This window comes from Mustela putorius, unplaced genomic scaffold (assembly GCF_011764305.1).
Source record: "Mustela putorius furo isolate JIRA1106 unplaced genomic scaffold, ASM1176430v1.1 tig00537227_pilon_pilon_pilon, whole genome shotgun sequence".
NCBI classification, from domain to species: Eukaryota; Metazoa; Chordata; class Mammalia; order Carnivora; family Mustelidae; genus Mustela; species Mustela putorius.
The window spans coordinates 45,183,078-45,200,951 of record NW_025422368.1 but is presented as its reverse complement, the minus strand read 5'-3'; the positions used below and the strand labels follow the sequence as shown (position 1 = coordinate 45,200,951).

The following is a 17,874-nucleotide window of genomic DNA, read 5'->3' as shown; positions in this document are numbered from 1 at the left end:
TTCCTGGCTCCCCTGCTTCCATTCTTCTCTCCCCCTTCTTCTGAGGGGCCCTCCACCCCCCGAATTATTCTTAACCGCATGCACGGCAGTTCCCTTCTTCTTTGTGGTCTGGGCTCTTGCCACCGTTCAGGATCCTGTCTTCTACTGCTAGAGCCTTTTCAAGATATTTATTTGCCCAAATGAAGTGTCTGCCTGTAAGAGAAATTTCGATCCTTATTTGATAATTATTAAGATACACTAAGCCAGCGATTAATGTATTCTGATTATACCGTGATGAAGCTAAATGCCTTTGGAGACAGTCTTGTCATAAGAGAGACTAAAAGCGAATTAACATCTGTTCTGATTCCTTTCCTCAACTGGGTGGCTTGTCTGCCTCTACCTCCCTTCCTGCCGGCCTGCCTGCCTTCTTTCCTTCTCTCCCCTGCCCCCCGCTTCCTCCCTTCCTTCCTTCTCTATCTCCTCTTCTCTTTTTCTTTTTCAAATCTGCTTTCTACCCTTAGAGAGCCCAAGGAATCACAGGGGCAGTTAGCTTCCTCATTTGGTGCCTTCCCACGGTGAGGAAACTGGGTGAGGGACAGGTGTGGCAAACTAGTCGGTAACATCCTAGTCCATCTGGATTTCATTTATGGTTTTATACTGATAAATGTTAACAGGGACTTCCAGGTGGCCTTGGGCCCTGGGTTTGCACTCAAGAAGGATATTTGAAGATACCCGGAAACTCTGTTGTCTAGAGGCTGACGTCGGATTTTCGGAAGCGTAATTAAGCCCAGAGATTAGACAGCTGCCTATTCAGAGGGCGCGTTTGCCTTTCTAAGATGTGTGTGCAGCCTGTCTTTTATTTCACTTTATTTCTGGTTGATATGGGAACATTTTCTTTTTCTCCAAGTGCTTCTGGTAAACAACTTTGGTGTTTAGTCTATTAAGAAATTCCACACATTGAATGTATTAAAGGAGAACTGTTGTCCTTGAGAGGGAGGGACTCCACATCTGGGGACACAGAATGAATTTGTAGAGCGAGGCAGCATCTTCTGTTACGTTTTGACTCTTGTGCTCTGTCAGTCTCGAACCCCAGATGGAAAGTCCGTATCTGCTAGGACACCGGCAACCAGCTTGGCTTCTGTGAAGTTGGCTTGATTTATCTCTCTCTCTCTCTCTCTCTCTCTTTTTTTTTTTTTTAAGATTTTATTCATTCATTTGACAGAGAGAAAGAGATCACAAAAAGGCAGAGAGGCAGGCAGAGAGAGAGAGGGAAGCAGGCTCCCGGCTGAGCAGGGAGCCCGATGTGGGGTTCGATTCCAGGACCCTGAGATCATGACCTGAGCCGAAGGCAGAAGCCTAGCCCAGTGAGCCACCCAGGTGCCCTTGATTTACTTTTATCTAAAGTCTCTGACTAAGAATCAAGACTGCAAAGAACTAATTTTAGTAGGGGAAAAACAGAGGCACCAGTTTTACAAGAAAAAGCTGGAGCATGAAGGCAAAAAGGAAGAATGTCTGGGAAGTCTTTGTGCACAAATTTTAGCATATCTCTTTATGCTCAAAGTATCTCTGCTAAGGACACTTTGTTTTCCCTCAGGGAAACTCAGCACCCTGAGGCAAAGCCTGTGGGCAGCTATTCTGTCTCAGGAGATCTCTTAGAATTCACAGAACACCCTGAGTCTTCTTCAAGGTTCAGCCATTAGAAATCATTCTCCCTTTGTCTTCACCCACACAGACACTGTTCATCCAAGACAGCCTTTGAAACTCTGGTCTCCCTTTCCTGGAGTCAACACCTGAACTCAGATTTCCATGTCTTGCCTGAAAAAGAAGAGCCACTTGTTGGGCTGATCTTAGAACAGCAAACCCTCAGGCATCCAACACATTGCTTTCTGGCCAGTCTCTAGCCAAGGGGTCACGCTGCCCACACCAGTCTTCTAGAATTGCTTCATTACAATGCTGGCCGCCCTCTGCAGTCTCCCCTGTAGGTATTTGACCTGTTATTTCTGTCTGGCCTATAAGCCGAATTCTGACATCTCAAGACAGTGAGTTATCCCTCTCAGATGCCTTCAGGTTTACCTGCACTGGCCACAATGTTCTAGGGGAGTAATGTTTGACGGTAGGTGGGTAGAGGGGGTTTCCTAATGCTGCTTTTTTGGGTCATTATCTGCTCTGATCCAGGTGCCTTCTGTGTTTATTAACAAAACCAATTTCTTAGCTTCAGTATGAACATGCAAACAACAATTAAATAAACAAAAACCCTGAAAAACAAACAAAAAAATCTTTAGGACATAAGCAAGCTTTCCAAATATGTAGGTTGAAACATTATCTGTAAGCACAGACTCTTAGAGACAAAGGAGGCCTCAGGGATCACAGAGGCTGACCCAGTTTCCTTTATAAATGGGAAACTAGGGCCCCACAAGGTTAGTTGACTAGTCTGGGGTTAGAACCTTAGTTATATATAAGGACTCTGACTAGAGTATAAATCTTTGTTTTAATGCTTTTACAGTTGCAGCGCATTCTTTCCTATTAATGTTGAATGAAGCTTTCCTTTAGGCTATAAGCTGGTTTTTAAAGTCTTTAAAAACCATACACATTATTATTAGCAGTTTGGTTTTTTTTAATGTATTTCCTATTAAGAGAGTCTACATGCTGGCCCACATGCTGTGCAGCAGTTTCTAGAAGGCAGGGTCTCTGAGGTAGTGTAACAGCTAGGACTCTGCCTGGAAATAGCCCGGTAGATAGAGAGCATATTAATGGATGAGATCCCAGGAGCACTCGTGTACAGAATATGCACAAGGCTTCAGTTTTCGCTTATGATTTATCTGGAAAACGAGTGGTAGATTGAGGCTAGGTATCAGAAAGCTGATGAAGAAGAGTATCTGTATTATGGGAGAGAAAAACTGAATTATGCAGGGAAGGTAGCCCAAGCCCATATAAGGAGCCCTGGGATGTGTTCCTCAATATACCATTGCTTAACAGGCAAAGTAAAGAGTTTCTGACGACTCTAAAGACCATACCTTCTGGGAACAAGGAGACAGAATTACATGGAATGTCAGCAACTAGCATTATTTTCTTGGTTTAAATATTTTTGTTTGTTTGGGCGAATGTATAGACCTGCATGATCACTATTACAATCAACATGCAAAGCGTTTTTATCGACCCATACATGTTCACCATATCCCTTTGCAGTTGGTTCCGTCTTTCCCTCCTGTCTTACTCAAAGTCAAACACTGGTCTGATTTCTGAGTTACTTATTCTTGTATGTCATACAAATGGAATCATACAGCAATCACTCTTTGGAATATGGCTTACTTGGCTCACCCTAATTTTTTTTAAGACTCATTCATACTGTTGGGTCTCTTGGTAGTTTGAGGAACTTGCCTTTTGAATTTAAATAATTAGATTGCCATAAAATATGCATGGTTTACTATGTGACTGTTAGGTATAAAACACAAAATATGAAAACCAAAAATCGCATCATGGGTGAAAGTACCTATCCCTCTAAACTTTTAAAAAATAATCGCCATTTTAGGGGCTCCTGAGTGGCTCAGTGGGTTAAAGCCACTGCTTTCAGCTCGGGTCATGATCCCAGGGTCCTGGAATCGAGCCCCACATGGGGCTCTCTGCTCAGCCAGGAGCCTGCTTCTTCCTCCCTCTCTCTGTCTGCCTCTCTGCCTTGTGATCTCTATCTGTTAAATAAATAAATAAGATCTTTTTTAAAAAAAATAATCGCCATTTTAAAAGTCTATGACATTTCCTCAATAAGGCATCCAATATATCATCTTAGAAAAATATACATTGGAAAATGTTATTCAGGTAAGTAATACCTCAAAAGAATGGAGGCTCCTTAAAGCAGGAATTTTTTTGCTTCTGGAAATCACTGAAGTATCTTAAGGTGCCAGAATAGGGCCTGGTCCATACTAAGTACCCAAGGGATATTTCTCGAACAACCAACATGGAAGAAAGGGATTTTTCTGTCATTCATCTCTTTTTTATTTTCAGATTCTCAACCCTGGGAATTCTGTTACTAGCCCCTATATTTCTGTGAACATCTTGATCGCTGTGGGGTCTATCGTCATGATTCTGGGTTTCCTGGGATGCTGTGGTGCTGTGAGAGAAAGCCGCTGCTTGCTTCTTTTGGTAAGTTCTCCAGACAGATCCCAACACCCAACCTTCAGACTTCTGAGGCTGGTCTTCCATTTCCATTGTCTGTCAAAAAGACTTCCCAAGACTAAGGAAACTCTAACTTTTGTTTAGGGGGGTTGATTATAGAGGCCAATATTTTTTAGCTTAGATGAGAGGATGCCCTAAGAAATTATAGTCCTTCCTTCCTCTCTCCCTCTCCCCACTCCTTCCCTTCCTCCCTTCTTACTGAGTACAGGGTTGTGTGCCAGATACTGGGCTAAAAGATACAAAGACATTAAGACAATTAGAACCCATTAGGGAAGACAGACAAGCCAACTATTAGCTCTAGTGTGTATGGCCCAAGAAGAGGAGGGCAAGGATAGAGGAGAGAACTTTCAAGCTAGAAGCGGAAGTGAGAGTGGTGTTTGTGTGGGTGAGGGGGTGACGGGCTTTCCAGAGACAGAGTTTGTCAGCGTGGTGCTGGCATGTTTAGGGAGTGACATGGCCTTGGGTGTGTCTAGAGTGTGACAGAGGCTGTTTTTAGTGCATGATGGGAGATGGGTGTGAGTGCGGACGGCGTCAAATCCTATTCCATGCTGACCAAATTGGAAGAGAGTGAGGTAATCAGATTTGTTGCTTAGAAAGTTTCAGGGAGGATGGATTGGGTTGGGATAATCCACAGACTTTTACCTTTACCAGGTACAGTAGAAAATAATAAATGGATGTAGAAAAAATATTAGAAAAAGATCCTGACATATTTATTAGATAAAAGCTAACATTAGTGTTTACAGAGATCACTTCAGCTTGTTTCTCTCATAGAGTAAGTATTGTATCAGTCCCTGAAAGATACTGTGTAACAGTTTGTGTATTATGAGGGAAGGCGGAGACACAGACCTCAGCAGGATTTTAATAGTATCCCTAGTGGTTGCCTTTTGATCAATAAGGCCTCATTCGCAATTTGGGAGACTTAATTACTTGAGGAGCTTGTTTTAAAGAGAGAAAACCTAATTTGTGGGCTGCATTCTTTCAAGTTAGAATTCAGTAGATCTGAGGCAGGTTTCAGAAGTGTACATTTATAATGAGATCCCAGGTGGTTCTGCTAACGGTAGAAAACTTGTTTTGAACTCCTTTCTGAAGTTTGTCCTAAAGTGTGTGCGAGTTTGCATTTGATGAAGAAAAAAGAGTAAGAATATTCCAATAATTGTATGTATGTAAACGTTCAAACTTCCTTCCGTTCAACATCACACCGACGTCTACAATCCTCTCAGTAAATTTTTGTTTTAACCGCTTTGCTTAGTCGGAGTTTGAAACAAAGGTTTTTGACGACTATAGGCCCGAAATTGTCTTTTTGAGGCAAAGGGTAGAATAAATGAGGAATGTGGTTATTCTTCCAACGGTAATGTGATCCTGATTGCAGAACAATGCGCCAAGCCCAAATGTCCCAAGATGTGACTGAAGGCCCTGGGGATAATACGTGTTCCATTTGTTTTCTTTTTTTTCAGTTCTTCATAGGCTTACTTCTGATCCTGCTCCTGCAGGTGGCAGCAGGTGTCCTGGGAGCTACCTTCAGATCTGATGTATGTATATATACATAATATTTGATAATTCCGGAAAAGTCTAAAATATCAAAATACTACCTTCCAGCATGAATAATTTAACAATGCTTTTCAATTTTCAGTCCGAGCGCATTCTGAATGAGACTTTCTATGAAAATGTAAAGCTTTTAAGTGAAACAGACAAGGAGGCACAAGCATTCCAGGAAGCCCTGGCTACATTTCAAGAAAAGGTAATTAGCATTTATAGGTCATTTGGGGAGTGGGGCATCGGTTTTGTGTTTACTTAATTTTTAGCAGGAGTATTCCTTAAAGTAAAAACATGTCTCCGTTTTGCAGATTTTGACTGATTATTCTGTCACTATGCAGTAAGAAAAATCCAAGAGTATTTCTGACTTTGCTTCCAGCTTCTTATGAAGTTCTGACCCAGTTTAGGAGGACAGAGATTAAGAAGATATGTTTATGACCAATTAAGCCTCAATGGACCAAATCAATAGTTGTTTCATACTTCTTACCATTAACCAGGATAGTGTGTTTGGGGCATTTGGAAAGTCTCTCTCCCTCTGTCTCCATGTCTGTCCCCTCTGTCATAAAAAGAATTACATGTATCATTTCTTGCTACTTAGTTGTACTGGGCCTTACATTTAGCAGGTCATTTAATTTTTATGACAACTCTTTGAGGTGGATCATTATATCTTTATTATCCCTCTTTTATAGATAAGGGGTTAGGTGTTGGAGAGGTCTGATGGCTAATGAGTAATAAGCTTGGAATTTGAACCCCGTTGTCTGACTAGTTATTTTTTTTTAATTGGTGTACCAGCCTCTCCCTTATTTACTTATTGAAGTTGCTTCTCTGTCTTTAGGGTAAAGTCAAAATTGAAGGTATTATATTCTCTGGCTCTTACCAAATATTTTAATATTTGTAAATACTACTTCGTAAACATAAAACAAACAAAAACAAAAACAAAAAAACAAAAAAGAAGCCCCTCCCCTCCCCTCTCGTCCAGTCAGGTTTGTCTGCTCAGGACCCCTTAAACAATTCTGCCTTACTACCTTGGCATCATTCCCTATCTTGGAAAATACTAATACTTTTCTCTTTCTTCCCAAATACTACATGTGCTTCAGGGCTCGACAAAAATGTTACTTACTCTGTAAAACTCCAAATCACTCTTTTTTTTTTTTTTTTTTTTCAGAATTCCCACTGTATTAACCACATGTAGCATTCGGTTCACATGTTAAGGAAATTCTCAGAATCTCAGAGGACAGCTGGACTTTGTAGGGCATTTAACTTGACTTCTCATTGATTGAAGTTTTTTTTTTTTTATTTATGTTTATTCACCCTCTAAGCATTGAAGAATTTAAGTTCATCAGTTTTTGTCCATCCACCCCATTTATATCTAAGTCTGATGATTAGTATGTTCTTTCTTAATTTGAAACAAAACCTGCCTCCCTAGGATTTACATCATTTAGTCCTAGTTCTTCCTTCTGGAGTTTCAGAGGAAAAAAAGAAAATCTACTGATGCGTCTGCACATTGCAGCTTGTACTTTGACAATGGCTATCATATGACTTCTAAAAGCTTTGCTTTTTAAGTTGAAACATCCTTGGTTTCTTGAACTATTTATCAGATGACTTTTTTTTTTTTTTTCCAGAGCATTCCCCAGTTCCTGTTTGAATAGACTCCAGCTTGTAAAAATTCTGTTTAAAGCATCATTTCCAAGAGCTGAAACCTGATAGGAGTCAGTCTCTGTTTCACTTCCTCTGTGGTGTGCTTTTCCCAGCATCCCCAATAGCTGCATTTCTTGATCCTCTCCCCTCTAGCATCCTACTCTGGAGCCCAGATCAACCCAGGTTGAAAGCAGGAAGAATTTAAGCAACTCAGTTCTTCCCCTGAGTGGGACCAATCATCCTTGATCCTCCCTGGTGGTTGACTTAAGACAAAAGGTGCTCTAGGTAAACACCAGATCTCTGGATTGGGTCCTGAATTGCACTTGCTGCGCATTGTCCCTGATATCCAAGGTCCCAGTAACAACCATGGGGTTCTAAATGTTCTGTTTATTTTAGCACAGTTCTGAAATTACTTCCATTCTTGTATGCTAATCCTATGCCTGAAGCTTCCTATGCTCATAGAACTACAGTTCTTTTTTAATGTCCATTTTGAGTTCCTTCCTTCCTTCCTCCCTCCCCCCTCTTCCTCTCTCCACCAAGGTTTAGTAACACTTTTTTTTGGAAAAAGAATCCTACACCCAACTCTTGCTGGATGACTCAGGGGCCCACCACACATGAACAGAAGTTGTCTATACAAAGTGGTTTTTCTCTTTGGATTTTGGAGAAATGCCCCCATGACTTCTCTGCTAACATACTAATGGAAAGTGCTTCTCTCGGATTCTTGGTGATGACTCTTTGTCTAGAGGTGGTTGTATTGTTCACTGCGCTGAGTCTTGTTCATCCAGCTGTGATAACACTTCCAACAAATCCTGGCCAACTTCTTCCTTGACTTCTCACACATCTGATCTGGTGACCAGATATCATACCAAGTTTAGTCTTTCTACCTCCTACCATGTCTTCTGCTTCTAGGCCTCTTCTTAAGGAAGGAGTCCTGAGGTATATTGTTCTCCAAATATGGACTGATCTGTGAGTACATATAATTGGGACTTTTAAAAAAATCTGGCTGTCTATATCAATTAATATTATTCAAGATTATTTAATCAGAAAGCATGAGCAATTAATCATGTCTATCATGAAAACAGGAAAGGAAGCTTTTCAAGATTGTTTTTTTTGCTCATACTGATTGACCTTAGGACAAACTGCAATCTTTCACTCTTCGTCATATGAATGTCTGCTGAGTCATATATTTGTGCATTTAAGGCTTTGAGCCAAAGGGCAAGACTTTATATCTGCTTCAACTCAACTTGTTGGTTTGAGTCTATTTTTTTCAACTAACTTTGGAACTTGAGTCCATTCCCCAAAATATTAATCATCACTGCCAGCTCTATAGCAACTACAGAGTTGAAAAGGTCCTTTCCAAATATTTATCTAAATGATTCATATCAGTGTTGAACAGAGTATAATGGAAATGGCAACACCCACCACAATAACAGCAACAATAGCTTCCACATACTGAGTACTTTCTATAAGCCAGGTACTGGGCTAAGCACTTCCCATCTTCACAGGAATATTACTTTTTTTTTGTTGTTTTTTTTACAACAAACCCACGACTTTTCTACTCTGAGCAACTACTGTTATCTGCATTTTACAAATGAAGAAACTGTGGCACTGAGGGGTTAAGTAATGGGGGTAGTGTGGTCACCCAGCCAGAAGTGAAAGATTTCTCAATATCCTGGCATTTATAATGCATCTTAGCCTAGAAAATCATGTAGTCTGGGTTCTGTTTTCTCCAGCAGTTTTTTCTAACTTTTCTTCATGAAGAGTTGTCTTTCTAATAGATAAAATAGAACAAGATGAGGTACGGTTACATCTCTCTTTCATCTGATCATACGATGGGCCATGGACCCTGAGTCATCGGGTTTATTGTTCCTTGTTTCTTTTCCCAAAACACGACCACAGATTCCCTAAATGTTTCCCCATGTTTCAGTATATTCTGGGCCTTCCTTGACATTATTTTAAGAGTTTCTTCCTTCATTTGCCTGCCTCCCCCATTTTGCAGAGGTCCATGTAAAATTCAGCTTTACCGGAGGCTCACCATGCATCATCTTTTGGCCTTTGAGAGGCCTCTCATTCTTTTCCTCCTCTCCTTCAAAAATGATCAAAGATCATTTTTAAAACCTCTTTAAAATCATTTTTTAAAACCTCTCATCTCTTTTGAGCAAAAGTTATTTAAAGAGAACTTGATTTTCTCATGAACTTTTTGGAAGCTTCTTTCCCCAAATCTGGGGTACATAGACCTGATTCTGCCCCTCTCTTTTGTCATTTAAAACTAGGTGAATTTTTCATCTTTTCTCCAACTTCTTCAGACATGTGCATCTGCAACCCTATTTTTCCTTCATTAATATTAAGACCAAAATGGAAGATTTCTTCATTTTTGCTTCTATATCCAGAGAAATTAGTGAGGTGATTTACATGACATTTTGGTATAGGAAACACCTTAATAATAGTTTCAGAAAAATAAGATCCAACGTATTGACAATTTTTTAAAATTTTCTTTGGTGATTGTTTCATATACCTACTTTCCATTAAACAGTATAAATGCTGTGGTTTGGTCAATGGAGCTGCTGACTGGGGAAAGAATTTTCAACAAAATTTTAAGTCATGTGAATGTACAAGTTCGACAGATTCTTGTGTGGTATATGAAGGCAAAAATGTTTACAAACAGGTAAGAACAAATCAAACTTGACATAGTAAGTGGTTCTGTTAATTATTTTTCACCATGAGTCTCTACAAAAAAAAAAAATTAAATTGCAAGAAATTACAATGGGAATAATGATATAAAAGTCCCAGGAATTTCCCAAATAATAAATAAATCCTATTTAAAGATAAAAGTGGATATAAAAAAGTGAAAGTATTTCTTTTTTTTTCTGTGAGTCTGATATCTTTTAAAGTCAACATTAATAGATCAAAGAAACATTCCACTGCAAGAAGGAAAGCACAATCTAACTGATGAAAGTTATCTCATCTTCATTAATAATGATTAATGACTAATCATTATTCTTCTTTATTTTTTCTATTTTAACATAAGTCCTAGAAAACTATATTTTCACTTTAGTTTGTGAAGTAAAGATTTCTTTTTCTTATCAAAGATTCCTTTTCTCAAGTAATTGTGCAGGTATAAAGACTTGGCCTTTAGGAGTTTGGCTCTGGATGTTAAGTACATCAATCAATTTACCTAATTATTGCTTCAATTAAGAAGTGGCCTCAGACATTTAAAGTCAATTGAAAAAGCTGTGTTTGTCTTTTATGAGCTGTAGTTGTCATATTTATGTCACTTGTAGATGTCAGTATGTGTTGTATTTCTTATTACTGTTTAATTCATCAAAACTGAGTGACCACCTCCTAGGGGCCAGGCCTTTTACCAGCCACTGAAAATCTATTCCTGACAGGCACAATGTTTGCACTCATGGAGCTGACACTCAAATAATGAAGAGAGAGTGAAAACTAGGCAACTTCATTTCAACAAATTATTGATATTTCTTATACAGAGGCAGGTGCAAAGTATTACGGGACCTTATCAAACATAGTCTTCAGGGTTCAAGAATATAATATCTGTTCCTTACCATGGGGCTTTACATAAATTGTTCCCTCTGCTTGGGAGGAATGCAGAGGACAATGATAATTGATATTAATGTTTCATTTATTTGTTGTTATTCTTCAGTGTCCACCACGTATCAGACAGGCCCTTGCTAAAATCACATACGTCTGGACCTTCGAGGGGATTATCATCTAGTTGGGAGAAAGATGCATAAAAGCTATTATAATTCAATGAATTAATTTCTGTGACATCTGAAGATTATTTTCATTTTGGCATTGGTGCAGTAATGGCTATTAAGGTTAATTATATAGTAGGAAATAGAAAGTATCATGGGGGACATTTCTCTCCCGCTGGCTGTCACATCCCTTTTGCTAATCTCATCACAAATCAAAAGACTGTTCTAAAGGGGAATTGCTGTTACTAGTACTTAACATAATTCACGGGGGAAAGTTATCCCAACCAAACTACAGAGCAACCATGTTTTTTTTTATTGTCAAAGTAATGTCCCTAAGCAGTTTTATTCTTACTTTTTATATTTCTTCCGACCTAGTTTAGTGATGTGGTATCTCGAGGAAGAGGTAAAATAAATATGGTATAAATGAATGCAGTTGCCACTTTGAGGATGATGAGGGCATTAGTAAATTCAGTTGTAGATTGTTATCTGCAGCCCATTAAAGATTTGATTCAAAGGTGTTTTTCTGCAGGATAGATTTCTTTATCCTAAAAGGTAATAGACATTCCCTCCAAATTCACACATAATTCAGTGGAAGATAGGCTGATAGCTGCACCAGTTTCCCAAAAGGAGGGTCATAAATTCATAAAATACTTCCATCTGCCTTGTGTCATTTGCAAGATGTCTGGAAAAATAAGAAATCTGGAATTGCCATAATTCACATTTCCTTTTTTCCCCTTCCTTTGCCAAGGTAACCTGGTTATCTGCAGGGGAAAGGGGGAGAAAGCTCCTCAAATATAATGAATGTGACTCAGTAGATAAGATTATTAATCTCATAGTTAACCCTACATGACATAATAATTTACTCGAATGTTTTACCACTTTGGATCAGATGTGAATGGAGAAACCCATTACATTCGAGAATGAGAAGGAAGAGACTGTTTTACTCAGCCTTATGGAGAACTTTTATTTTATCAACCGTAGCAATATTTTGTTATCCCTCTGCACATATAAGAATATCACAGGGATGATATATTTTCTGGCAATACAGATAATCCCACTATTACATTATGCAGTATTTTTCCATTTTGAAAATTACCCATGTAATTTACAATTGTTGGAATTTTTAGGTCTGGTCTGAAATGTTATAAGCTTGAAATTGCATGCCAGTTTGAATATATTTCAACAAATATGGCAGAGAATCTACTTTCTCAATTCTCATTTTTATCTGAAGTAAAGACAAAAGAGTGGACATAATATCTATTCCCCTTTTAAAGTAAAAATAATCCTGATATAAATTACTAAGGGATTTTTTTTAAAACCTTGTTTTAAAAATGAAAACTTGTTTTATAGTTAGCTAAAACAAAAATCAGGAAACTCTTTGTTGCAGATTATAAACCTAAAAAAAACCCCAAAAACCCACACTCAAAGTGATAACAGCTCTAAAATGAATAATTGAAAGTTAGGATAAAATTATTACTTATACCTAGAGATCCCTAGATTTAGCAATGAGATACTTGAATTTAATAGTTGGATTTTACTTCTCAGTGAACAAACCACAATTAACCACCTTTTGGTGCGGGGAGGAGTGTGGTGTGGCAGAATGGTGGAGTGGAGTAATCGAACTCCTTTTTGTTGACTGTGTTCCTCTGTTGCAATGTAAAAAGCCAACCTAATGGGAGGAAAAATCTTAATTAAAATAAATCAAATAAAATTTTAATAAATTAAATAAATAAAATTTTCATTAAAGGTAACTTTTTTGTTTTTGTTTTTAACAGCCATGCATTTCTTTCATAAAAGAAACAGTTGCAAAACATTTTCTCATAGTTATTGGAATAGCATTTGGACTGGTGTTTATTGAGGTATAGTATAACCTTGCATTATTAACTCTTCATTCATTGCCTTGTTTATTCATTAATTCTTCCAACAAATATGAATAGTAAGCCAAGTATAAACCAGGTGCTTGAGAAAAATACTGGGTGCCAACTGCCCAAGGTCCAGCATCTTTTTTCTAGTGGTCTTCGGTCTGGGAAGAGGATTACAATCTTATCAATTCAGCAGGGCTGAGACCATTATTTATGAACGATCTCTCCACTGGGAAACAAAAATTGAATTAATTCCCACAGTTCTTAGTCCCAGATCCTTTTCTTGTTGAAAACTAGCCCAAGAGTTAAAGTTTCCTGAAGTTAGAAGAAAAAGCACCAAAGAAAACCAAAACATGACCTCTACAAATTCTTCTCTCTTCCCAATTTTGATGTAGAGAGTAAAAACTCAAGAGTGTGGGGAGCTCTTTTCCTCCTGTTCCATCTAGAGAAATCTAGTAATTTTTAAAAACTAGAGACAGATGTCTTAAAGACTATGGATTCACTTGAAGAAGTTTTAAAGGAAACTTAAGATTTATATATTTACAATCATCATTTTGATTATTGGTGTTGAAAAAAAAAAATCCTGTATAAGATTTTTATTTTGATGGATTTTCTTGGCATGGGTTTTTCTAAGAACTCAAAGGTACTTTCTACGTGGCCGAAAATTCTTTGCTAATAAGATGAAATAAAACTATTTCAGAGAAGCATTTTTGGAATCATTCCAGATCTTGGTTAATTTAGATATCACATGAGTCAATTCACTCTTGATCCCCTGTGAGGACATTGGCAAGAATCCTAATGATGTGTGAGGTGTCTTCCTGCTTCCTGCCCCAGAGGGCTGGTTAGGTCAAGGTAGTAACTTCAGCTTTGCTCTCATAGTTTGCTATACAATGTCCTCCCTGAGATTTCTGGTAGCTTTCTAGCTCATACTTTGCTACTTTACCAACAGAGAGGAATTTTAGCTGGGGTTGAAGCAATTTGGTGTTCTAAGTGGTCTTCTAGGTTACTAGTAGAGTTTGAACAGCAAGGTAAGCTGTTGAGTATTACTTCCTTGTAGTCCATATTAATAGGCCTAAGTATGACACATTCTGTGTCAGTAGATAGGGCTAATTTTCTTTTTATCTGCCATATGATGGATGTCACCAGGTCTGCTTCTCTTTTGATTCTGTCTTTTGTAAAATGTCTTTCGCTGCTGTGTTTTGGGTTCATGCAAGTTTAGAAATATGAGCTAATGGTTGAAGAGGTGAGTAAGGAATCACACACAGATGTACTCATACATTTATAAGCATAAAACACACATACATGTGTGTTGGTAGAGTAGACTTTAAATGAATGATTGAAAGATCAGGCTTCAAAGAGGTATTCAGTGTAATTGTCAATATAAGTGTCAAATCCATGTTAGACTCAAATTCAGTCAATTGACTATGACTGGCTACAAACCACTGATGCTTTTAAGAAACTTCTCGGAAGCAAAGCCAGAGAAAATAAGGACATAGTCAACTGGGAACTCGGAAGATTGATGTCTCTCATATCATAGCCAAAGGCTTTGCCAAGAATCTAAGTACATCTAACGGAAAATAAGATTACAAGAGGAATAGTATTTCAGTATTTTATGAAATTGGTATATACCATGTGTTGTTGCATATTTAGATATTTTACTGGTGTGCTAAAGACATGGATAGGAAAAGACCTTAATAGAAAACTTCCATGGAGTAATTTATAGGTATGGAATTTATGCAGTGGTATCATAAAGTATACCTTTTTCTGAGTTAATGCCAGTTAAATTAAGTGTGATTTCTAGACTATCTGTAGATATAGCAAAGAGTTGGTTCAAAGAACTCTTTGCCATTTTGTGTTGTTCACTCCCCCAATCTAAAACCTGCCCTCCATCTAGGATTTGAAGAGAAAAAAAAATCATTTTATATTCCCCCTCTGTTTATTCAAAAAGGAGCTTTGAAATTACCCAATCTGTAAAACTGTATCCCAAAAATGTGCATTAGTCTGGCTTATAGGCATTAATACTAGTTGCCTAACAGTGAGGCCTTTCTCTGTTCTGTTTCTCAAACTCAAATTCAAGAAAACACAAACATAGAGAGAAAAGTCCCTTTAATAACTATTTGTTAAGAAGAAAATAGAAACAAATATCTTCCTGCAGAAAATATATTCAAACTATTTCCATAGACAAATATCACACGAAAAACCACCCTCTGACATTTAGACCTTTGATGATAATCTGCTTAGGCAGAGGCTGTGAGGGGCTGGGCCAATAGTTATTTTCAAGGCTCTGTTAAGACCACATCCCTGAGGGATTTTTCTCAGATAGGATGTCAGGGATCTATGCAAAATACTTTATTTTGTAAGAAAATTTTATCTATAGACATTGGAATTCTCAATATTCAGCGCAAATAACCAGACTCTCCTATGTCTCCTTATTTGAGACCAGTACAAAAAATGAGAAGCACTTCCACTCCTCATTTTAATTAGGGAGAAAAAGAGCCATTGGCAATGATCGTCATCACTTTGTAGGATAGACATTATCTTGACAGGAGGTCCTAGAAACAGAGCAGTTAAGAGAGAAGAAAATGAGAATTTGTAACATTTTTTGGATTGCTTCAGAACACGGGAAATCATACACACTACTTAGCACTTTTATCCTGAGTCTTAGCACACATCACTATCTGATGAATCTCTTTTAATTATTTCTGTTTTTATGAACAGTGATAAAGTATCTTTTCCAATGCAAAAAAATGTGATATTAATTGTTTAGTCTGCTGATGAATAGTGGATTTCTATTTCAAGGCTGTGACAATGAATAACAATAGACAGTAGCTTTATCTCAATATTTTGCCCATTTTCTTTTTTTATTTAATTAATTGATTGATTGATTATTGCCCATTTTCTTTCCTCTTTCCTGATACTTGTCTCCCAGACTGAAGGTTTGGGACTATGGCAAAAAAAATGAAATTCCAGGACTTTTCCAGGCCATTCTAGAAAAACATTATGGATGAAAACCATTATTTTTGCAGAGAATTGGTGTCTACTGGTTTGTTTTTAAGAAGGAAGAAATATGGGGCAGCAATTCTTGTTTGAAATGCATTTCCGGGGAAGAATTAGTAAGCAGGATGCCTCAGTACAATAGGAACACTTGGGATGACTCAGCAGAAATGGCCCTTGCTCCCCTCCTGCCTCTGGTGTCTGCAATACACATGGGTCCTTTCCATCATTTCTGCTTGGAAGCCACAGCAGGCCAGGCACTGACTGCAGAGTCAATGAGGGCACATTTTGGGGTCCCTCATTCTTGGGAGAGCCATTTAATGGGATGGAAATTATGCCTCAGATTTTCAGCTGTACTTTTTCACTTCAAAGGAAATTCCTGAATTAAGCTATTCCCCATAGATTTAGAAGCTTTTTAAGAAAAAAAAAAAAAAAGTGATTTTCTTCATTCCTCTTGGCAATGACTAAAAATATAGCAAGAGAAATTCTAGGCTCCTTGATTTTATGCAGATGATCTAAACCAGATGATTGTATAACCCTTCCGTGGAAGCAGTAGGTGTATCTAGCCCCCACAAGGCCTAGGTTCTCCAGAGCTCTAGGATACATGTCCCACGGAGGGGTGTTTGTGTTCGAGAAGGATGGGGTGCTCTGGGAGCAGCCAATACTACCCAGTGAAACAGAGCTAATTAGAAGCGGAGTGGCCAGCTAAAAACTGATTAAAACACAAAACTACTCAGAGAGCTTTCTCAATACTCTTTTGTCCCACTGGAGGCTCCAATTTCCCAAGCAGAGAGATGACTTAGATAAATAAGATTAGAACTGTCATTAGCCAGCATCTTTTCATGAGTAATGTCCTTTCTGTCTATTTATAACGTCTCCAGAATTTTAAGTTCCATGTTAATCTTTTTATTATATTTTCTAGGTACTTGGTCTTGTATTTTCTATGGTCCTGTACTGCCAGATTGGGAGCAAGTGAATCTGTGGATGTGTCCAGCTATCCTCCATTGGGCCCCTTTAACATTTGGCTTTGGTTTTGTAACTTTAAATATATAAGTGCCGTACACATTAGGAGCAGCTGTCTGATTCAAATATCTCATTGAACTAGATCACAGGTATCATCCAGACATATTGAACATACTTAAGATGTGAGTGACACAGGAAAATGATATGAATGTGATTTTTACTCAAAATAAAAGTGACCTTGTGCATGCTGGCAAATTTCCATGTCTGATCATTGTGTTCAGGTCCTACCGTGCTTAGAACATTCATTCAGAGCCCCGGGTGGATTAATTTTCATTGCTAAGTGACAGGTAAGGCCATAGTTAGTTAAAGCAGGGGATCAGGGCTTTTCAGAAGCAACACTGTCTTCTGTGTGGTGTGTCAACCATTGGTGATAAGATTGAGTTGAGCGTCTGGCTGAAAAATTTGAGCGTGGCCCAGCTGAAAGAGTCAGCCTTTCTTTTCTATGTGTGCTAATGTTTCCTAATGACATCTCTTCTTTTCCTCCCAGCTGTTGAAGTGGGGGTGGGACAGGAAGGTCTGAGTGCTGCCTTTTAGGCTCTGAATCTCAGGGACCTCTTTGGATCTTCCTCTGGGACATGGATCTAAGTGCTTTTATCTTGCGAGTTCTCAGGAGTATTTTTACATTTTACTTTTTATTTAGGTATAATATCCACACGACGAAGTGAACAAATCTTAAGGCTCCACCTGTGTAAGCACTTTCCAGATCAAGATACAGAACATTTTCAGCACACCAGAATGTTCCTTCATTCTGATGTGCTGGAGCTGGCTCCCACCAGCTCACGGGGGCAGACTGTATGCATGACGTGGGTTCAGTGACATCACATTGGTAGCTTGAAATCCACCATGGTGAGAGGATTGATACCATGGAAATTGGCAAATGCTATAAAATCAGGATTTTTTTCTTTTCTTTTTCTTTTTTTTTGATGGTTGGTAATCATTTACCAGTATCTCATCACTCTCGG

At 38.3% G+C, this 17,874-nt stretch overlaps 1 protein-coding gene across 1 annotated transcript in view; it reads left to right on the top strand.

Annotated features, from left to right (window-relative positions):
- Window positions 1-17,107, top strand: part of TSPAN8 (tetraspanin 8) — a 31,087-nt gene extending 13,980 nt beyond the window's left edge. The window contains exons 3-8 of the mRNA XM_004752435.3: window positions 3,979-4,116; window positions 5,604-5,678; window positions 5,780-5,887; window positions 9,854-9,985; window positions 12,809-12,892; window positions 16,812-17,107. Coding sequence (XP_004752492.1) covers window positions 3,979-4,116; window positions 5,604-5,678; window positions 5,780-5,887; window positions 9,854-9,985; window positions 12,809-12,892; window positions 16,812-16,865 — 591 coding nt within the window. The 3' untranslated portion in view covers window positions 16,866-17,107. The remainder of the gene's footprint in view (window positions 1-3,978; window positions 4,117-5,603; window positions 5,679-5,779; window positions 5,888-9,853; window positions 9,986-12,808; window positions 12,893-16,811) is intronic.
- The last annotated feature ends 767 nt before the right edge of the window (window positions 17,108-17,874 follow it).